Source organism: Danio rerio, chromosome 10, assembly GCF_049306965.1.
Source record: "Danio rerio strain Tuebingen ecotype United States chromosome 10, GRCz12tu, whole genome shotgun sequence".
Classification (NCBI taxonomy): domain Eukaryota; kingdom Metazoa; phylum Chordata; class Actinopteri; order Cypriniformes; family Danionidae; genus Danio; species Danio rerio.
In genome coordinates this window covers 8,402,271-8,426,208 of record NC_133185.1, presented here as the reverse complement: position 1 = coordinate 8,426,208, position 23,938 = coordinate 8,402,271, and the positions used below count along the sequence as shown (strand labels likewise).

Sequence of the window (23,938 nt, the reverse complement as noted above, 5' to 3'; positions counted from 1 at the left end):
TATTAAATGTGATATTTTTCTCTGTGCATTTTTTCTCTTATTCCTCTCTCTCTCTCACACACACACACACACACACACTAACACACACACTCACTTATAATATGGTATCGGAAATGCATCAAATCAATTGCTCCTACTTAACTGATGGTGGTGCTGTTATTTTCCCAAAAACTAATGTCACTTCCTGAAGGATGATGTAACTGGCTTTTGTAATTACTAAGCATGACAGGATGGAAAATGATGGTTCTGAGAGCACAGTAATAATAACTAGATAAACAGTTAAAACATTTGCATGGCCATGAAAATGTTTTGTACAAAATACGTTTAAATGTTGTACAAGATTATTGGAGTGCTGTGTATAAAGCACAACAGCCTGCATGGTTCTTATTTATACCAAGTGACTGTTGTGATTTCTGAAGTTGTGAATCAATTGTATGTGTTGTTGTAAAACCTATCTGTAATTTATCTTATAAGCTGTACTAGATGGAAAAACTTCATTACCCATGATAAAGAAAAATTCACCAATCGGAGAGTTGCAGTGAAAAATAATGCATCCAAATTTTTAGCTTCACCCTTTCCTATGAAGCACTGCAAATGATGCAATCCAATCTCTCTCTCTTTGCTCTCAAAATACGAAATATATACATATTTTGCAATAAATGTTAAATATTTTGAATTGCCGCCATATACTTTCATTATTTTATCATTTGTTAAGTACTTTGCTTTTAATCAAAAATTGTGATGTTGTGATACTTCTCATAGACAGTTAGTTTGGTTTATGGCTTATAAATTTCGACTAAGAACAATAAAAAATGTAGGACAAATAAATTGAAAGTTTTTTTGGAACAAGCATTGTTGAAAAATAGATGAGCACTCTACAACACTCTGATTTTACAATATTATTTGTTTGTATAGCGAAAATACTATCACAATTGTTTTACCACCAAATTTCACATTAAATGTAATGTGTTGGATGTTTCTTTATTGTGTTTGTATTTATTATGTTTGTCCTTCATCACAGCTTTTTTTCAGTGTATCTGCAATATTTTTATATCAATGTTTCTTTTAGATGTCAAATGTGATGATCAAATTAGCAACATTTATCCAAATAGGCTAAAGGTCAGGTAATTATTTTAATTAATTTTTGTTGTAACTCTGACCAGAGTTGGGTAAAATACATTGAAATGTATTGAAAATACCAAACACCTCAATAGTATCTGGATGCAGCCTTTATGATGCAAGCTGAGATTGCATCACTCGGCAATGAAATGTCAGACACAATGGACTCAATGGAGTGAGTGACATCACTGTGTTAGGTAGGGTTAGGTGAGCGCATTAAAAAGCATTGGATGCAGCTCAGATTGCACTGCACCAGGTCTGCATCCAGATCCATCTCAAATCCCTTAATTTTAGGTGTATCAAAATAAACTACAAAATACTGTATTTTAAAAATACTACAAAATACTTTTACAAAGTAGCATGACATTTGTTTGCAAATCTTCCATCAATTAGACCTCAATCAACCCCTTCACCATTGAACTGACGCAGTGAAGTAATTTTTGTAAGCAAATGTGGCCAGTAAAATTGCCATCATCTCTGTACAATGATTATTCAACCTAATATTTTAAAAGGGTGTTAAATAAAGAGTTCATTGATTTTATTTGTTCACAGAATATTTCAGAAATCTAGTTTTTTTTTTTTTTTTGCTATTGAACTCTTCAATACTCAATGTTTAAACTGTATGAAGAGTTTTTGATTAATAAATATTTGTGTTTCATATGTTGTGACATCTTAAGGCTTACATCTTTCTACTTCATTATCTATACGGTAGACCTACCTACTGATCAACTACTGGCATTTGAAACATCCAATGAAGTATTGTAGGAAGGAATCGCCACTGTAGGAATTATTTTAATCTTGCTTGTTTTAACAACAAACATTTGGCATTAGTAATCCATACAAAACTATTATTATTGGTACAGTATACTCTTTTTCCTAGGATTTTTTAAATTCTTCTTTAAATGGAAAAGTCAGTAACATCCAAAGCATTAATCAGAGGGTGCATTTATATGATGTTGTGGTGTTTCTTACAAAGTATTTTACAGTATTTTAAAAATACACAAATTCAATACACTAACGCATTTTGATAGAAAATATTGGCCCATTTTCATTAACCCCATCTAATACCGATAACAAAATTACTATTTCGTATTTGAAATTGAAATACTTGTATTATAAATACTGCCCATCCCTGACTATAACTAGCTGCTATTTTTAATGTAGGAAAAGTTTAAAAACCTAATAATTATCAAACCTTTAAAGTCAAAGGATCAATTAGACAATGGGTATAGTTGTGGTGAGTTGGGTTGGCTTTATCCTGTCCTGACCCCACGTTGAATATTTCTATTCCGCGCACGGTGATGCGGCTGATTTTACGTCGCCTTGTCTTACGTCATATTTGGTAAGATGCAGTCACTAGTAAAGTGTCTGCTGAATATGTTTCATTAGCAGTTTTTGCTACCTGTCTTTGTGTCCTCTTGAGACTGACGTGTCTTATCTCCATCACTCATTATCACACCACTGTGTGTGTGTATGTGTGTGCGCGCGCGCGCGATTGTGTGTTATGTGTGAGCGTCTCTACAGGACAGACACTCGTGCCGGTGCAGAGAAGCAGGACAGGTAAGATTTATTTCGATGCAAAAAAGACAACTTATATTGTGCTTTTTAAACGAGATATATAAAGCTAGCCATAATATGTTTAAATCTGAGACTCTTACCGTGACGCTCATCTGTTTAAAGCGCGAGAGATGCGCGTGACACCCTTCACCTCGAGACACTGCAGCCTATAAACAAGTGTCGTTGAACAAACAACTTCAAAAGACCTAAACAGCCTGATTCTCAAACAGACTTGCGTTTATCGCATGGGATGTCCACCCCGTTAGCTTGACAGGCGGTTAATTATCTCATCCGAAGCGCGGGCTCGATCGTGTCTAATTGACACGCGCCTATATGACCTTGTTCATGATAACTGTTCATTAGGCGCGTGCCTGGTGCAAATGGCGATTATTATATGCTCGAGATTTACTTGAAGTCCAGTGAGGTATAGCTATGAACAATATCCTTCTTGCGAAGTATGCAGACTCTAGAGGCTTGCGATAAAACCGAATTAAAATAAATTTAAATAAAATAAAATAATTAAAAAAGTTTATAAATTATTTTTTTTAATAATAATTATTTTAACTTTTGATTATTTTAGAGTGTTTTGACAGTCGTGGTGTAATCTCCTTTATTTTACATTTATCTCAAAATATGTGCAGTTAAGTATCAGCAAGAACATCATCTGGTTCAGGAAATTGTCCTTTATGTTGATTAATGAAGACAAAGCATTCACTAAAATTAATGATTAAGGGAGGTATGAAGGTTTTGAAGTGTACTGGGAAAGTGTAATGGGAAAATAACAATATTTTAAAAGAACCTTGTAGAATCTTAAAAATTTAAATTTCTTTATTTTTTAAACATTTAGCTTGATTGTACATATTATGATTGTGATTCATAAAATAAACATAATCACTTAAAATTATAAAAGTAAAAAAATTATATTTGCAGATCAAAAAACCATGTGACTTTGTTAATCTCCTATCAAGTAAAAGATGGTTGTGTCAGTTTTTGCATAGACATAGTCTTTTTTATGATCTTTTCTTAGAGAGTGTCAATAACAGAGCATGTTATTGCTGAAAATATCCCCAAAGCATAACACCAGCATTGGGAACCACTGATACTTCATGATATGGACTAGGGATTGACAATATGGACTTAAAAATATATCAACTTACTTTCTGGTAATTGTTTGGGATAACAGTAATGACAATAATTTATATTTATATACACTGAGAGAAAAAAAGTCCTGCATCCTTATAGACAAGTATTCATTTCACACCAAATTCTGACCCAGCCGTCGAATGTGGCAGATGAAATTACCCATCAGACTAAGCACTCATTTCTCAAACTTTTTGATTGTAACTTGTAAGCTGTATCCTCAGATTGCTGTTCTCTTCTCGACAGAAGAGTCACAGATGTACCTTTCTTCTTCTTCTGCTGCTGCTGCTGCTGCTGTAGCTCATCTGCTTTATGTTTGAAATATCGTGTGAGTCAGAGATGCTCCTTTGCAGACCTAAGCAATGGCTACATGCATGCACAGCTAGTGTTTTTCAGCCAATGATGAACTTCTGATGAAAGCTTTATGTCACTATTATCAATCCATAAGGTGCCTTTTACAGCATTAATGTTGTAATGTAATTAAAAAATAATCAGCTAAATAGACTGAAGCATCTATTTGGTTGTTAAAGTATGAAAAGAGACGAGAGACCATTTACTTGCCGGCGCTGCCATTAGCCGTAGGCGCCATTATTATCAGCAGGCTAGCACAGAAATTCCATTAAAATATTGCTGTAAAATTAATTTCCATATTTTAATGGTCTGGAAAAATATTATTTAATGATGTGCTTCTTGTTTAGTCTGATACCACTTTATATTGTATATCAGCCAGGCAGTGAAGAAGTTTTTTAAAGAAATCAGATCTTAAACATGGCAATTTTGTATGGTACGACAATTATCGGGAAGCTCAGGGGCTGGCTGGCTGAAATTCAAAGTCCATGTTCATATACCCCATTCTTTAGTGACTGTTGTGTTTTTTTCAGCTCAAACCATCTGTTCATCCTCCTCTGACTCTAGAAATGTTTGTGCATGAAAACTCCAGTAGATCAGCAGTTTCTGAAATACTCTCACCAGCTCGTCTAGCACTTGATGCTTGGTATTAAATCAGCTGGTCATCTTGACCATATCACCATGCCCAAATGTATCGAGTTGCTGTAGGGTAATTCACAGGGATATTTTATAAAAGTAGCATATAATTTATATTCATATGTGACATAAGTGTTGCATATCATTGTGTTGATTTTCATTCATCAGAATTCCGATTTGCGGAAAATGCACCAGCCATAAACCTACCAGTTCATTTTTATATGAATTGTTGCATTTCTCCATGGCTAAACCCCATTAGGAATCTGTATATAAATCGTTGTTTGAGACAGCATTCTGTCTTTTTACCGAATATCTGTCCCAAGACACTAGTGTATAAGAGCTCTAAGCTATTAGTCTGCTGCAGATGGAGACGAAGCATCATTACTTACTCTCTGTGATGGCCATTATTGCTTGCACTTTCTTCAAAAATTGCCCTATCGATCAGAATTATGTTTGTAATGGAAATATTCCTGAATATTAAACGCTAAGAGTGGAAATGTTTGGAAAGGGGGGTGTTGGGACTGAAAAGTGTTGCCAGGCAACAGGAAAGTAGATCAGGACAGAGCGGAGGGTATATAGTTGTCATTTGAAGAAAAGGATTGATCTTAGCTGATTGTAGTTCACTGATGTCAGTAGTGACGTCCCAGGAAAAGCAGAGAGCCAGAGAGGAGAACTGTAGAGGGGGACGTTCAGCTCTGGGTATAGTCCAAAGCACTTCACACGTTCATCTGTCCACTGCAGACAGAAACAGTCTTTGACCGTGGGAGAAGGCAGAGGAGTGTGAAGGACACACAAAAGCCAGGTCTCTCATCTTACTCCGCATTCACAGCATTTATTTTCTGGTTTAGTCACTTTTTCCATTTTGTTCTTCTTGCTTTTGTCGCCATTTACAATTCATTTCCAAATTCAATATAAGTTGATTTATTTAATTAAGTATAATTTGTATGTATTACTTGCTTTTCTATAGCCAGTGTATAAACAGGTTGTCACTGTCACGTTAGTGATCAAGAACAGGAACAAAAACGGGAACAAAAAGGGTGTGGATCCAAGTGCAGATTTAATATAGTATAGTGCAGTAACAGTGACAAAACATACAAAAATCCAAAGTACAAAATAACAAAACAAACAAAACCAGGAACTCAAACAGACTAAACTAAAACTAGACTTTGACAACTAGGATAAGATACTAAACTGGATACAGGATGACAAGATACAAGACTGGATTCAAACACATACCACAAGGAAGACAACAACCAACTGACAAACAGAGGATGAATGACTGAATATATAGTCCAGGTAATCACGGAGAACGGAGACAGCTGTGGTTATAAATCAGTGTAGATGAGAGACCGGGTGTGTGTGCGAAAGAATGTATGGAAATGTAGTTCTAAAGCCACTGTAGTCCGCTGGGGGTTGCTGGCGAACTACAGTGGCATCTGGTGGACATACACAGTCATGACAGTTAAAAAAATGTAAAAAACACTATCTAGGTTGTCTGTCAAGGCCTTGGAAAAATGTATTACTTTCTTGTTTATTTTAAAATGCTGCTTTTAGACATTACATCACTAACAGCACAACACTTGTTAAAAATTGTGAGATATCTTCTATTGAGAGGTTATTATTTTTATCATCTGGAAAGATTGCTGTGGGTCGATTTTATGCGTCTGTATGCTCAATCCCATCCCCTGACATACAGAGAATTAAAACCAAATGGGAGAAGGAGTTGGTTACTAATATTGTTGAGGAAACATGGGATAATATTTGGTCTAATGCTAAGAAAATATCTGTTTGTACACGTACAAAGGAAATACAATATAAAATAATACACAGACTTCACATCTCCCCTAACCGCAGACATCTATTTAATCCTTCTAATTCACCTATGTGTTTAAAATGTAAAATTGATGTAGGTACTTTAACGCATTGTATGTGGTCATGTAACAAGCTACAAAGATTCTGGTCCTTGGTGCTGGGGGAAATGGAAAAGATCTAACATGCCATTGGATTTAGACCCAGTTTCGTTGATTTTGGGTATACCTAATGGACGCATTCTTTCATATAAGAATAAGAAATTGTATAATATACTGACTTTTGCTGCCAGAAAAAATATTTTGCTTAATTGGATTAGTGATAAATCTCCATCACTTAAAGGTTGGCACAAGATAATTTTTGAGTTGATTCCTCTGGAACATCTTACCCATGTTTTACACAAAAAAACAGAACATTTTTTCAAAGTTTGTACTCCATACTTGGACTATTTGGAACCTAGTCTTTGCCCTATCATGCTGAAAGGAATATTGTAACTATTGTTTTCTGTAAAACATACAATGTTTTTACTATCCCTTTTTTCCGATCTATTTCATGTGGGGTAGTGCTGTTTTATAGGTAATCTGAGCCTTTTTTTTTTTTCCCTTTTACATTGTTCTGTGTTGTCATTATTTTTGTTGTTGTTGTGTGAGTATCTTTTGAAGAATTGTTGTTATTTCTGTATTATAGTGAAAATCCAATAAATATAATTATTAAAAAAAAAAAAATGCTGCTTTTAGTGGATGGCGTTGGGATGTTCGTTAACAGTACACTCTTTTATATTCAACACCATTTGTCATTAACTTATCAAATGTTGATTACCAGCACTAAACCTAAACTGTTCCTTTAACACCTTCATGCCTCTTTGTGTCATCCCTGCAGATAAATAAATCAAATGCAGCCCATTCAGAGCTGCTCAATGCCGGAAGGACCTGCTGGAGTCTTAGGACTCCATAAACCTCCAGTCCAAGCCCTGCTTGGAAAACCCTGCAAACTGCCCGTGTCATCAAACTGCCAGATGGGCACAACTGGAAAGCCACCAATGTTGGAACAGACCCCGGTGCCGCAAACAAACCCAGGCGTTAAGGAGAGAGCCAGACCAGAGTCAACATCACAGTCCACAAACTACATCAGCATCAGTCGACCCAGGCCAACAGCACTGGGAACTAAAGCATCAATCAAAGTCTCAAGACCAACTGAGCCTTTACTGCAGGTTAAAGCTACAGGAATGGCCAATTTGCTGTCAATCTCCCCAACTGAATCACCATTGCCTTATTGCAACTCTCAAAAACCAACGAGCCCCACTTCTCAACTCGGATTCAATCCACCATCCATTCCACCAACACTTCCAAGCCCTCCAGCACAGCCCATCCGTGCAAACACACTAAATAACCTAATGCCCAAACCAGTCTCTAACTCAAACCCCAGCCCTCCACCTAACCCTGTTCATCAGCTGATCCAAAGTCAAGACGTACCCAATGCAGGAGACACAACTGACAAAAAACTGAACAAGGCTATCAACGAAGAGGGGGATTTCAGGTGAGACTTCAGTTAAATGTATAATTATTGTTTATGGTTGAGTCTGTGAATAATTGCAACGTTAGTTTAAACACTGATTCATAGAGTTACTAGAAAGTGGCTGTCTTTATAAGTCATAGAATAATTCAGACAACCAAATCATTCAAAACATTGTTTCATTCAGCAATGGCAGAAGTGTCTGTCTTCATAATTATGTTATTACATAAATCATGCAACCAATTAGTGTAAAATCACTCCTTAAGATTGGCTGTCTGTATCTAATGAATCATTAAATCATTAATTCAACCAAATCATTTGAAAACACTGATACATCAGGAACAAAACAAAAGTGGCTGTTTTTATAAGTGAATCTTCAAATCACTCAATTAAACCAGACATGCCCAAACTAGGGCCCACGGGCCAAAGTTGGTTCATGGTAACATTTGATATGGCTCTCCATTTCATCTGAGAAGAGAGTGAGAATGATGGGGATAGTTTTGAGATTATCAATTCAAATTTAATATAACCCTTTTTTTGTTTGTTTTATTGTTAAAAGCTAAGTAAAATGAAATCTTTCAATGAAATGCTGTAAATTTATCAGACTTTGTTTAAATGGCAACCGACAATGCAGAGAGGTTGGTGAGCAAATCAAGCCAAAGGCAGATTCTGCTCGACTTTTGTATTCAGCATTAAACTCCACTGTATTATAAATGCTGTTTGTTTTTATTGCAATAATTAAAAAAGTTAGGCTGCATTTGATGATGCGATTTAAAAAATGTTTTCTTTTTATTTTGAAATATTATAAAGTTAATTAAGAAATCACCCATGGCTACTTTAGTGTAATATAGTTTGATATATTTACCTTTGGCCCATGGCTCTTGATGATATTTGGTTTTTGGCCCTTTATACGAAAAAGTTTGGGCACACTCAATTTAAACAAATCTTTCAAAATTACTGAATAATTTAGGAACAAAACAAAGGGTAAATTTAAAGCCTTATTCCAAAATGGATTAAATTAATTTATTTGCTCAAAATTCTACTCACAATACCCCATAATGACAACGTGAAAAAAGATTTTCTGCAATTGTTGCAAATTTATTAAAAATAAAAAAGCTAAAAAATCACATGTACATCAGTATTCACAGCCTTTGCTCAATACTTTGTTGATGCACATTTGTCAGCAACTACAGCCCCAAGTCATTTTAAATAGGATGCCACAAGCTTGGCACACCTGTCTTTGGAAATTTTTGCCTATTTCTCTTTGAAGTACATCTCAAGCTCTTTCAGGTTGGATAGGAAGCGACGGTGTACAGCCATTTTCAGATCTCTCCAGAGATATTCAATAGGATTTAGGTCTGGGCTCTGGCTGAGCCTTTCTAGGACATTCACCGAGTTGTTGTGAAGCCACTCCATTTATATTTTGGCGGTGTGCTTTGGGTCATTGTCCTGCTGCAAGATAAACAATCGCCCCAGTTTGAGTTTACATTGCTGCATTCATCTTTCCTTCTATTCTCACTAGTCTTCCAGTTCCTGCTGCTGAAAAACATCCCTACAGCATGATACTGCCACCACCATGCTTCACTGTAGGGATGATATTAGTCTGGTGAAGAGCGGTGCCTGGTTTTCTCCAAATGTAACACCTGGCATCAGGCCTGGCACCAGAATGTCATAACTGAGGGGGAATTTTAAGCCCATATGCGGCACGCAGACCTGTTGACTGATTTTGGTCCCTCTTGTTCCCTTCATATAGGCTATTCATTCACATTTATTATTACGTTGCATTACTGCCTGAGGTACTGACTTAAGGCAGTAATATACTTTTTTTTATAGTAATAATAATATGCACAGTTTTGCAATTACAGATTTTATCAATGAAGGTAATGCAACGATATCGTTTATTAATGCAGACAGATCATGACTTCAGCGCCAAACGAGTGCTTTAAATCGTAGTATATTCTCCTTATTTTTTCCGTTTTCATTTCAAATAATAGGCCTATAAATGTTAAAAGTTTTAGGTAAAGACGTGAAACTGTGCCCACACATGCAAGCTAACCCACGATTAGACTGTTTGTATAACCGGTAAATAAATATATCCTATAGTGAACCGAGTAATCACACTTCATGTAGCCTATTACCCAACCAACATCAGTGTTAGGAAAAACTTAAATGTTACAATTTAATGTTAATAAAAAATAATAATAATTTGTTACATTTTAAGGCATTAGTGTAGCCTGAAAAACCCACAGTTATCACTGTGAAAACTGGTTAAATTTTAGGATAACACACATTTATAACTGTAAACTTGACTTAGCAGGCCGATTACCTTTAAACACAAAAGGCATTTAAGTGTCCTAACTTGACTGCTGCTGCATAATGGGATGTTTCTTTACAAAACTGTAAAAGTGTGCTTTAGCATGTCAAAATGAAAGCAAACATTCAAAAGGGTTCTGCATTTTGTCAATTCTTGCTTAAATTTAAGAAAATAATAATAATAGTGAATATAATCAATTAAAATATTAATGACTACTGTTGGACTGTGTAGTGAACTAAACTTTGTTGTTAGGCAACATATCCTCTAACTGAAAAACTCAGATTAACTTAACAGCAAATTTCTTCTGTGTTTTTTTCCATTTAGAGCTCAAGAGGGTTGTATTTAAAGAGTTAGTTAAACAAAACATGTAATGAATTAGACTGCTCAGCTCATGTCATCCTGTAGTCCAGTTTTCTCCCGTGTGAGTTGAGTGTGCCTCTGCCGCCGTGTGCACGTTATAAAGGCTACATACAGGTGCAACTGACCTGAAGCGGAGACCAGATCTCTGGACTATATACCTAGCTTTAATCTCACAATTTTCATAATTAATTGCTATTTCATATGATAAATATCTAAATGTGGGTTCTGAAGGTTGGAATGATTGGAGTGTTAGTAATTAATGACAGAAAGAATTTTCAGTTTTGAATGAACAAAAAACTGAGGGGTCACAAATTATTTCTTATCCCCCCCCCCCCCCCCCCCCCCCCCACCCCCCCCATTTTTTAAATGCATTTTGGAATAAGGCTCTAGCCTGTAACATAAAACTGTGGAAAAAGTGAGGCGCTATGATTACTTTCCGGATACTCTGTACTTCCCTTTATTGTTTCTGCCCTAGAAAAACATAGTACAAGTACTAAAAGCAATATGGGCTAATTTGCAATTCTGAGTTTGGCATATCTTTATGAGTGAGACATTGAATCATTCCATCAATATTTCTTTAAATTGATTCATACAGGAACTAAACAAGTGAGTCTCATTGAATCTTTCAACCAATTTGTTAAAAATGCTGATTCGTTCTGATTTGTTCATTCACTCTTACAACTGTGATATCTCTTTAATATCTCTGTCCAAGTAAAATTATAGGATTTGACCAGCCTGATCTCACGAGAAAACGTAAGTATTTTACGTTTTGGCAGTTTAGTGCCTAATTCGTACGAATTCGTACGAGTTCAGTCGTAAGAAAATGTACGATTTTAAAAAGGAGGCGTGGCACCTAACCCCACCCTAAACCCAACCGTCATTGGGGGATACGCAAATCGTACTAAAATGTATGAATTAGATTGTACGAATTTGTACGAATTAGCCACTAAATGAAAAAGTTACGAATTGCAGTGAGATTTTGTTGGATTTGACTGCATCACTCTCTCTCTCTCTCTCTCTCTCTCTCTCATTGGATTTTCTGCTGGCTTTGTTTGTGTCCATTGGCCGGAAGTGAGAGAATCTGTCAGTTTTGTCAGCGTCCCATTAGCTGACTCAACTGCTTGAATCTGCAATATGCAATTTTTGCATTTATGGATGAAAAACATCTTGATACGAACAGGACAATCAGTTCTTTAAGCTGATTTTGTATTCATTTTGTAGCCACTGAGGTCATTAAACTGTGGACATACTGAAGAATCAGCATGCAATAATGAACCTAAAGAAAGCATCCTAGCAGAGCTGAGACATTCTCATCGCTTTAATCAGCATAATATCTCTCTCAGAGCCTGGTGACAGAATGGACACAGGAGCATTGAGCTGGCAGCCTTCCTAGACACAAATGTGCTCCTGGATCCTTTAGCCTGTCATCTTTGACAGTACAGACAGAGCCTTTATAATGCGTGATTCTGTTTACTCATAGTGCATTTGCTCTAATTAGTTAAAAGCGTTTCAGCATGTTTTGGAAGCTGCTAAATAGGCTACAGCAGGTGACATTTATCCAGGGCTTTTTGATTTGAGTAATTATGATGACTCATAGCGCTATGATGTAATGTTAAGGAGAATATGACCAGGCTTTGAAAGTACTGCCCTTATCCAAAAGCTAGTTAGCTGCCTACCCAGATATCATCAGTATGCACTGGATGTGAAGGTAGGCAGGAACATTATGAAGATAAATTATTTTGGCCATTTCAAAGGGGACATACACATGGAGAGCATTTTGCTTTTGCATTTTGATTAATAATAATAATAAAAATAATAAATAATAATAAAGTAATAACATCGCATCGCAATGTCTGATTATGCAATAGTCACATCTACACTGTAAAACCCAAAAGTCAATTTTATCAAATAAAATCAGTGTATTTAACTCAAAATGTACTGAAAGTTAATTCTACTCGTTTGAAAACTCAGTGTTGACGTTAATGAGTTAATTAATAATAATAATAATAATTCCTTACATTTATTTAGCGCATTTCTGGGCACTTTTAACGTAAGCGTTTTAAACAAGGTGGGGGGGATCTCCTCATCCACCACCAGTGTGCAGCATCCACCTGGATGATGCGACGGTAGCCATTTTGTGCCAGACCACACACCACACACCAGCTGGTTGGTGGAGAGGAGACTCAGGAGTTAGTAGGCCATGATGGACAGTGGCCAGTGCGCAGATTTGGCCAGGATGCCGGGGGTAATCCCCTACTCTTTTTCGAAGGACATCCTGGGATTTTTAACGACCACAGAGAGTCGGGACCTTAACGTCTCACCCGAAAGACAGCGCTCACTGAGCAGTGTAGCGTCCCCGTCACTATACTGGGGCATTAGGACCCACACAGACCACAGATTGGGCGCCCCCTGCTGGCCTCACTAACACGACAATTAAATACCTCATTACTTCAATGGAGTAAGTACACAGTACTCATATAGATTAGTTTAATGCAAATGGTTTGTAGCAAATGGTTTGAGTTGCCTTAACCTTTTGGGTTTTACAGCACTCAGTTGGTTTGAGTTCTCTTCAAATTTTGGGTTTTACTCTGCTCAAATTGCTTCATTTACTCAAATGGATTAAGCTGACAGTACTCATTAGAATTCGTTTTTGAACTTAAATGATTTGTTGCAATTGGTTTCCTCTAATGGTTTGAGTTAACTTAACTTTTTGGGATTTACAATGTAAGCATGAGCCAGTATGAAATTTTAATGGTATGATAACGGTATGGATGAAAATATCACATTTTCACGGTATTGTGACTACTGTTTTAAAATAAGTTCTTTTTAAATTTCTGGGTAAAAAACAAGAATTTTTTTCTGCTTTAAACAAAATGGCTGCATCCGAAATTGCATAATTTCATACTATATAGTACGCTAAAAACAGAATGCGAGCCATATAGTATTTCCGCATTTAGAATTCAAAAAACAGTAAGTACCCAGATGGCCTACTACTTATGGCGAGATTCTGAAGTGCACATCCGATGGAAGCTACACACCACGAGAGAATTCATGAATGGGGTGTAGCGAGTATGTCACGTGATGATGACAAAATGGCATCCGTACTACGTCTGAGCTCCATTCCTACTACTCACATTCATATTGCATAAAATGTACTTTACTTGGTGGAGTAGTACAATCAAATTCAGTAGCTACTGATTTGTAGGTGATTTCGGAAACAGCCAATATATTTTATTTTGGGAAACATTTAAAATACTTTACAACAGTAAACATAAAACAGCAAAAAAAAAATAATAATAATTAATGACTTCTGCTGTCTTCATTAGTTTCAAAAAACACAGATTTCTTTACAATTTAAATCGGCATCTTTAGATATACATTTTTGTTGGAGATACTGTTGTCCTAAAAAAACAAACAAACAAACAAAAAATCGTACATATGGCGTAGGAACGGTATAACAGAATATTTTGGTGGGGTTAAAACCATGACTTTACCTTGAAAATAGTTATCGTCCCATGCCTAGATACATTGCAGAATGTTCAATATGGAGTCAGGATTGTAGTTGACCTGGTACAACACATGAGAATTTTGGAGTCATTTCAGTTTAACCATAATAAAGTGAAAGTTTATCAATTGCTTATGTTTTTAAGGCCTGTTAACATTTTAAGCGAATTTAAAGCATTGGAGCACAAGAAATTATTACAATTGTAGCTTTACCAAAGATGAACTGTATTTAATTAATTACACAATGAAGAATACACAGCTTTATTGTACAATTGATTATTTTATTTTTGTACCTGTACACTCCCTGCAGGCACCGGTTGTCAACATGACGTCCTATTGACATTGTACCCCAATGTACTCCAACGTTGTGGGGATGTTGGATTTTGTTTGGAAATGAAAATCGGGTTGACGTCAGAACCCAACATCTGGCCGACGTCAATGTCCAACGTCCAACTTAAAATCAACCAAACATTAATGTCTAATCATGTTACAGCTTGACGTTGTGTGAACGTTACCACTATGACATGTATTAGACAATGGATTTTGGTCACTTTCTAATACAACCTAAAATCAATTAAATATCAATGTAATTTGACGTTGTTATTGGATGTCAAACTAATGTTATCCTTAGACGCTGGCTAGACATTGAATTTTGGTCACCTGATGTCATGATCTAAATCTAACCTAATGCTAATATCTTATGAAGTTGCGTGCCTGCTGGGCTGTTACGCCCCATTCACACGGGGCGTCAGCATTAATGCTTCCCATTCACTTTGAATGGGTGACGTCAAGCGTTGCCGAACTGCATTGTGGATCCGTCGGCAGATGCGTTGCTCGCGGCAGAAGTTGGGACTAGCTCAACTTTTCAAGAGCCGATGGAAGCGTCAGCCAATCAGATCGCTAAATGCAAATATGGCAGCTAGACAGTGGCCTATTGCTGACTGAATTTCATTGGCTGACGCTGTGATGACGATCACGTTAGCCTCAACTTCAGGCACGCCTTCAGTCAAGCGTTGATGCTGAGGCCCCGTGTGAACAGGGCGTTAGACTTCTTTATTTGTATTTGCTATTTTTATTTCTGCTTGTAGTCGTTTTATTGTATTTTATCCACTCCGCTACAAAATAATCCCAATCATTCATTCATTTTCTTGTCAGCTTAGTCCCTTTATTATTCTGGGGTCGCCACAGCGGAATGAACCGCCAACTTATCCAGCAGGTTTTTACGCATCGGATGCCCTTCCAGCCGCAACCCATCTCTGGGAAACATCCACACATACACACACACACTCATACACTACGGATAATTTAGCCTACCCAATTCACCTGTCTTTGGACTGTGGGGGAAACCAGAGTAACCAAAGGAAATCCACGCGAACGCTGGGAGAACATGCAAACTCCACACAGAAACGCCAACTGAGCTGAGGATCGAACCAGCGACCTTCTTGCTGTGAGGCGAACATGCTACCCACTGCGCCACTGCATCGCCTATTAATCCCAATCAATCCAAAATTATTACATTTTGAAAAGTTGCTATCTTAATCGTAGAAAATGTAAATATCGAAATCTACATTTTTTCCAATATTGTGCAGCCCTAGTCTCTTTGCATCTATATGCTTGGTGATAATTAACTGTGTATTTAAACTGTGCTTTATATGAATAAAATTGTTTTAAATTGTTATGCTGTATGGTATTAACAATATTTTAATGACAGTTCTGCAAACTAATGTAAAGCCACTGTTTGTATGGTGTGTGTGTGTGTGTGTGTGTGTGTGTATTTGTAGCTGAAATTTATAAAAGAAAAACAAAAGTATTTATTCCAATGTGCGTTTACTTTTAGAGTGCACATTGTCACATGGAATGTAGGCTCTGGTATGCCACCTGATGACATCACGTCCTTGTTTGGTCCTGGCATTGAAAATGGAAGCACTGACATGTTTGTCGTGGGGTGAGAAAGTCTGTGGCATAGTGCCATTTTTTAAATATAACTCCCAGTGATGTTGTAGAATTAATTACTTTTGCCTGCATTCTCACATTTCCATGTCCTTTTTGTCATCTCACCTTGTTTGTCCTTGTTTTAATGGCGCGCCTCCACTCATCATTGTCTGTTTTTGTCTTTGGCTCTGTCCTTGTCTCTCTCTTTAGACTGCAGGAAGTGAACTCCATGATAAACAAGAGGCTCAAAGATGCTCTCTTCACAGACCAGTGGAGTGAGCTCTGCATGGACACACTCAGTCGATTTGGATATGTGTTGGTCAGTATGAATTCAAATGCGTAATAGTGTTCGTTAGCAAATAATAAAGATTTGTAAACACAGAACACTGCTTTGAAAAGTGACAAAGTTAATAAATTATTAAACCAAAATAAATTCACATATTTTCAGTGAAAGGCGTCATGGTGGCTCAGTTATTAGCACTGTTGCCTCACAGCATAAAGGTTGCTGGTTCGAGTCCAGGCTGGGCCAGTTGGCATTTTTGTGTGGAGTTTGCATGTTACCTCATGTTTGTGTGGATTTCCTCCGGGTGCTCCAGTTTTCCCCACAGTCCGGTTTAGGGGAATTGGATGAACTAATTGGCCATAGTGTATTAGTGCGTGTGTGAATGAGTGTGTATGGGTGTTTCCCAGTAATGGACTGTACCTGGAAGGATATGCGCTGCATAAAACATATGCTGGAATAGTTGGTGGTTCATTCCACTGTGGCAACCCCTGATTAAAAGGGACTAAGCTGAAGGAAAATGAATGAATAAATGAATGAATGAATGAATTTTCTGTAAATAAGATTTTCTTTCACCATAACTGTTTCAAATCTTTTCTTACATATTCACTGCTAGTGGGGTATGTGGTCTGTGGACCAATGAACCAGTGTCCATATAATTTTTACCCACTTTTTATCTCACAATAGTTTTATAAATTTATAAACACATTTAATTATGCATTTATACAATACCCACTTTTAAAAGTCAGAAAACCTCATTTCTTTGCAATGTTGCTTTGCTAAATGTGATCTTCTTTGACAAATCTCTCATAACATTTGGCACACAGTGATCAGTCTGCAAAGATTGAGACACTCTTTTTATACCCAATCATGTTTGCTTTTTATATTAAAGAATACCTTTTATTTGGTGAGTGAAAACATTGCTAAACTTTCATTGTACTTTTGTCACTTAATTTAAATCATTATTTATTTATTTATTTGCATTTTACAACTTTGTGTTGTCTTGAAATGGGAAATGTAAGCATCTTGTTTGTGTCATCTACAATTGGTAGTTGATCTACTGTTGTTGCACTTTTTCTTCCGTTTCATTTCTAAATCTGAAACAATGGCCGAGTTGCCAGGTTCATTCATTCATTTTCTTTTCGGCTTAGTCCCTTCAATAATCAGGGGTCGCCACAGCGGAATGAACCGCCAACTTATCCAGCATATGTTTTACGCAGCAGATGCCCTTCCAGCTGCAATACAACACTGGGAAACCAGTTGCCAAGTTGTGGGAGAAAAAAAAAGAACAATAAAAGGGATCCACAAATTAATGTCAGGCAAATCTATACTATTACAATATATTTGTGGAGACATTTTTTTATTTGCAAGTCTTATTTTATTTATTTGTGAATTGAATTTGTTTTAATCTTGCATGTGTATATTTGTGGATCTTTTTCTTTTTACTAGTCAACATTTGTCTCCTTAGATTTATTCATCATGTCTGAAAATCTATCTATAAATGTGACCCTGGATAAAAAACCTTGTTTCTCATGTCGCACAAGTGTATTAATAGACAAAAACACACTGCATGAACCAAATCCTGAACATTATCTTTTGTGCCAGAAATGATTAGAATGTTTTGTAAATGTCATGTAGTACAAGTATCAAAATTCAGTATTTTACCTTGCTCAAAAATTAATTTGGACAATTTAAAGGTGATTTTATCAACATTTAAATTATTTGAACCCTTAGATTCCAGATATTTAAATAGTTGTCATTCATTCATTTTTTACGGCTTAGTCCCTTTATTAATCAGGGGTCGCCACAGCGGAATGAACCGCCAACTTATCCAGCATATGTTTTACGCAGCAGATGCCCTTCCAGCTGCAATACAACACTGGGAAACCAGTTGCCAAGTTGTGGGAGAAAAAAAAAGAACAATAAAAGAGATCCACAAATTAATGTCAGGCAAATCTATACTATTACAATATATTTGTGGAGACATTTTTTATTTGCAAGTCTTATTTTATTTATTTGTGAATTTAATTTGTTTTAATCTTGCATGTATATATTTGTGGATCTTTTTCTCTTTACTAGTCAACATGTGTCTCCTTAGATTTGTTCATCATGTCTGAAAATCTATCTAAAAATGTGACCCTGGATAAAAAAACTTGTTTCTCATGTCGCACAAGTGTATTAATAGACAAAAACACACTGCATGAACCAAATCCTGAACATTATCTTTTGTGCCAGAAATGATTAGAATGTTTTGTAAATATCATGTAGTACAAGTATCAAAATTCAGTATTTTACCTTGCTCAAAAAATAATTTGGACAATTTAAAGGTCATTTTATCAACATTTAAATTCTTTGAACCCTTAGATTCCAGACATTTAAATAGTTGTCATTCATTCATTTTTTTCGGCTTAGTCCTTTTATTAATCAGGGGTCGCCACAGCGGAATGAACCGCCAACCTATCCAGCATGTGTTTTACGCAGCGGATGCTCCATCCACAACTCATCACTGGGAAACACCTATACACTCTTGCATTTTCACACATACACTAATTCACCTATAGTGCAAGTCTTTGGACTGTGGGGGAAACTGGAGCACCCGGACATAGAGAGACTACGCAAACTCCACACAGAAATGCCAACTAACCCAGCCAGGGCTCGAAACAGCAACATTCTTGCTGTGAGGCAACAGCGCTACCCACTGCACCACCGCGTCGCTTAAATAGGTGGATCTCTAACAAATATTGTCTCATCTTGACAAACCATACATCCAGAGCTTATATAAATATAAAGCAAGTCTAAACCCCTCAGTTATTTTGGCTTGTGGTTTTGTTGAGCTTGTCATGTCCTCTCTTCGCTCTATAGGTGGCTTCTCAAAGGATGCAGGGGGTGTTTTTGCTGGTGTTTTCCAAATTCTGCCACCTTCCCTTTCTCAGAGGAGTACAAACCCAAAGCACACGCACCGGCCTGGGAGGATACTGGGTAAGTCAACCGAGCAAAGATGTCTGGGAAAGAATGTCTCATTTCTAAACACTTATTTGATCAGCAAGATTTCTGCTGCATTGATACTTTAATGTCGAACATCAAATATCTGCATAACGTTGCATCCCGCTGTGAGATGCCTTTCATAAAGGGAAGCCAAAGGGAGAGCGTGGAAACGAGGCAGCGTGTGTGTTTTTGTGTATGTGACAGTGTGTGTGTTGTCAGGCTTGCTCTGCTGTCTCCTTTGAGTAGGGCACAGTAGGACACACAGCAGCTCTGTTTCTGCTCTGTCCTCCACTGCACAAACACACAGGGTTCATTTCCAGTTGATCAAATACAGACTGATAACACACACACAGCTCTCAAATCTCCCTGGTGTTCTACCCAGAAAGTCAAAGCACAACACATGGGAACTGCAGCACCAGCGCTGCTAATAAACTGCAAGTCTCTGCACAGCCCATTTCACCCCTGACTGCACAGCGCACCTGCCCTTCTCAGTGCAGTGTTTAAAGGGATAGTTCACTCACTAATGAAAATACAGGAGTAGTTTATTAATTCTTGTGCATGTCATTTTAAAGGTACTATAAGTATGATTCTTTTCATTAACATATCCAAAAACCACTTTGTTGCTGTCATGATATTGGCCATTATTCCAGGACTGTCTGGAATAGTACATTCTGATTGGTTAGTCATGACGTTTCAAGGTATGTTATTCTCAGATAACAACAGCTGAAACTTATATCACAGGCTCATCCGGGAACTTCGAACCGTCTTAATCGTAGGTAAACGAAAACATTCACATCCACGCATGTGCTTATCTGTCACGCCTCGGTTTTTGACTGTTTTTCACTAGTCTAGGACTACACAATACATTGTTTCATCAATAATATCGCACTGTGATCATTCGCAATAGTCACATCACAAGATATGCAATGAGTCTTGATTAAAACATTTTTGTTCAGGCATAAGAAAATGTACTGTTTGTAACATTATTAACGATTAATTTTATTGGATTATGTTTATATCTATAATTCAGTTACTGCACCTGAATACTGTTAGATTCAGAAAATAACAAAACACTTTATTTCAATTGTATCGTTTTCTTTCTTATATTCAATTGAAGTCAGAATTATTAGCAGAATTATTATTATTTATCTTTTCCCCAATTTCTGTTTAACGGAGAGAAGATTTTTTTCATCACATTTCTAAACATAATAGTTTCTTATCTCTAATAACTGATTTATTTTATCTTTGCCATTATGACAGCACATAATGCAACACATAGCTTAATGTGACATTTGAAGGCTTAACTAGGTTAATTAGGTTAAGTAGGAAAGTTAGGGTAATTAGGCAAGTTATTGTATAAGGGTTGTATAAGGATGGTTTGTTCTGTACACTATCGAAAAAAAATCAACTTAAAGGGGCTAATAGACCCCTTAAAATAGGACCTTAAAAGGGTTTTTAAAAATGTTAAACTTTTATTCTAGCCGAATATAAATGATTCATGTTCAGCCTGTTTTTATACAAATATTAGGTGAAAAATTTGATTCTTGTATATATTAAGCATATTACATGCAAATGTCTATTGTTTGAAAGATTTTAATTAAAGATACAGGGCCCTATCATACACCCGGCACAGTGTGGCGCAAGACGCGGCGCAATAGTCTTTTGGTAGTTTCAGCTTGGCGCAAGAGTCGTTTTGAGGCGTTGCGCTACGCTGTTTAAATAGCAAATGCATTAGCGCTCATTTGTGCGCCCATAGGCGTTCTGGTCTAAAAAGGAAGGCGTTCTGAGGCGGACCGCTGGCGCGTTGCTATTTTGAGAAACTATAATAGATTTTTCATTAGACCAAAACTAACCCGGTTTAAACTCCAGCGCAGAGTTGCGCCTCGCTTACTTACTGCTTAATACACACAAGAGAGCAATAGGCAAATAAATATCTTTACATATGAAAACAATTAAATATTAAGGATATATATAGGATATAATAAGGATATATATAGAATATAAATATAAAGGATTAAAATATTACAAAACATATTATTTTCTAGCCTACATAAATATGAAAAACCACTGCTTTTATGTCTTCTTCATCTCGGGAGGCTTTTTCAGTTCATTCATGACAATTTGCTTTTGTATAATGTTATTATTATTAGCAGTATTATTTATTATATCCATATTTATATTTGTTTTATTAAAAACAAGCTTAGATTTGCCCACCTGTCAGGTTTAAGACCATATGGGCATGGCAGGTGTATTTGGAAATAACTCAGTATTTTGACCACACTTGGTCATTATTGTTCATTTATTCGTTTGCTGGAAATTAGAACTGAGTTTAGAAATAGTTTTGAAACAAATCTTTGCGCTTAACAAACGAAATTAATTATTTATAGACTAATTGATGTCTGTGTGTAAAGGTTTCCCTATCCAAGAGCGAAAGTGAAAGTAGATCATTTATCTCTCATTCTCACGCAGTAGATGCTCTGTTTAACAGTTTTCTGTCAACTGTTAACTGTTTGCTTGTGAAATGCTAATTTTTTCCACTTAGACTTACTTTACGTCCTGTAAATAGCGAATGCGCTCTTGGCGCGACGCAGCTGACTCTTAAAGGGAATGGGAGATGAGACTCTAATTGGTTTATTCTCAAAACACACCTATAACTCATTAAGAAAATAAACTCAACCCTTTTAGACCATGCGCCTTGGCGCAAGGCAGATTTCCCATCCTTAAATTAGCAAAAACGCGTCCTGACACGCCCTGAAAGTGTTTGCGCCCTGCGTTTTGCGCTCTGCGCATGGACCGTCAAAATAGAGCCCAAAATGTCAAACTATTTCAGTGAGCAGAAGTTTCATCATCATACATTATAACATATATATTATCAAATTTTTCTGAATATGCGTTCACAATATGCCCGACAAGATTATTTGGTATTTAAAATATTGGAATGAATGAGTGTCTACTGTAAATTAGAATAAAAAGTATTGTAAAAATGTATGTTTTAAAGATGAATCTATGTAATATTTATTAATTCTTCAATATTTAACAGTTCTTCTAAATTCATACAAAAATGTTGTGAGGAGGACAGCTAGAGTTTCTCCCTACGATCTACTATTATAAAGAAAATAGGATGATTAACATTTTTAAATGTCATTCGGCTTCCATGGGAAAAACAGCACATAAATGTGAAGTAAACATCGTCTGCAATAATGTTGTTTTTCTCCTCCACTAATAGTGCAGATGCTCAAAAATCACGTTACCACGAAGTGCAGAGCTGCTGCATTATTAATGTCTTTCCATTATTATGTTTGTGTCAGGGGAATAAAGGAGGTGTAAGTGCACGCATGATGGTTTTCGGACACCCCGTGTGTTTCCTAAACTGCCACCTGCCGGCTCACATGAGAAACCTGGAGCAGCGCATGGAGGATTTTGAGAGCATCCTTCAGCAGCAGCAGTTTGAAGGCAGCAATGCTGTTGGCGTCCTGGACCATGAGTGGGTACCCTGAAACTGTAACTTTTAGTATTTTTAGCAACAAATTATGTTTTTGTGACTGAAGATTGGAGTAATGATGCTGACAATTTAGCTTTGTGTTACAGTAAGATTAAATAAAGCAATAAGTCCCAAGAAATGTAGTTTACAGTAAAGTTATAACAGCTAGGGGCTTTCTTAGGCAGATGCAGAGCTGTTATAAACACACTCTAATCCACAGCTTCACAGGGCTTGTAGCTTTTATAAAATAGTTAGAAGGTTGATTATGAGGCCAGCTAGTGAAATGCTGCGCAGGTAAACCTCACTCCTCTAACTACAAAAGCTGCTCAAGTGACAAATGAATCTTGATCTTTAGCTTCCTTGTTAGAACAACCGTCTCCCATGCAAAGAATCGCTGGTTCTATTTCAGCTCAGACTGGGTTGAGAGCAATAGGACTGGTGGGTTATTAGTGGGGTGGCTCGTCTGGGATGGAAGCTCCAGTATGGATGTCTAGGGGGGTGAGTGTAACGACGGGCCAGCTAACGAAGTGCTATGCAGCTAAACCTTAGCTAAAGTTAAAGCAGCTAAACGCTAGAGGCCATGGTCTTTAGCCTCCTTGTAAGAGCAACCGAGTCCCATACAAAGAATTGGCAGTTCAATGCAGTAGGACCGTCTAGTGGGTATATATATATATATATATATATATATATATATATATATATATATATATATATATATATATATATATATATATATTGTAGCGAGGCAGAGAGAAAACACATACACAGTTCCGTTGGTTACAGATAAGTCCCCGGAGGGTGCTTTATTTACAAAGTGAACAGGGGTGAAATACGGTGCTCTTCTTAGTAGTGGTGCTCTGGTGCTCCGGGGAGAAGGTGAAGGATAGTGAGAAGTCGGGTGTTGGATCGTCACGAACTGGAGTCCGCTGTGGGAGAGACAGAGAGACACAAGCATTAGCGC

General features: G+C 36.8%; 1 protein-coding gene and 1 long non-coding RNA gene across 3 annotated transcripts in view; one reads left to right on the top strand and one right to left on the bottom strand.

Annotated features, from left to right (window-relative positions):
- The window catches only part of LOC141376306 (uncharacterized), a 32,128-nt gene extending 29,117 nt beyond the window's left edge, over nucleotides 1–3,011 (bottom strand). For both annotated transcript variants that reach the window (XR_012386131.1, XR_012386130.1), the window contains exon 1: nucleotides 2,778–3,011. This is a non-coding gene — a long non-coding RNA (uncharacterized lncRNA). The remainder of the gene's footprint in view (nucleotides 1–2,777) is intronic.
- inpp5ja (inositol polyphosphate-5-phosphatase Ja) overlaps nucleotides 2,617–23,938 on the top strand; it is a 40,878-nt gene continuing 19,556 nt past the window's right edge. The window contains exons 1-6 of the mRNA XM_009305130.5: nucleotides 2,617–2,679; nucleotides 7,489–8,145; nucleotides 16,137–16,244; nucleotides 16,442–16,550; nucleotides 19,374–19,490; nucleotides 22,805–22,980. Of these exons, the coding sequence (XP_009303405.2) occupies nucleotides 7,502–8,145; nucleotides 16,137–16,244; nucleotides 16,442–16,550; nucleotides 19,374–19,490; nucleotides 22,805–22,980 (1,154 nt within the window). The 5' untranslated portion in view covers nucleotides 2,617–2,679; nucleotides 7,489–7,501. The remainder of the gene's footprint in view (nucleotides 2,680–7,488; nucleotides 8,146–16,136; nucleotides 16,245–16,441; nucleotides 16,551–19,373; nucleotides 19,491–22,804; nucleotides 22,981–23,938) is intronic.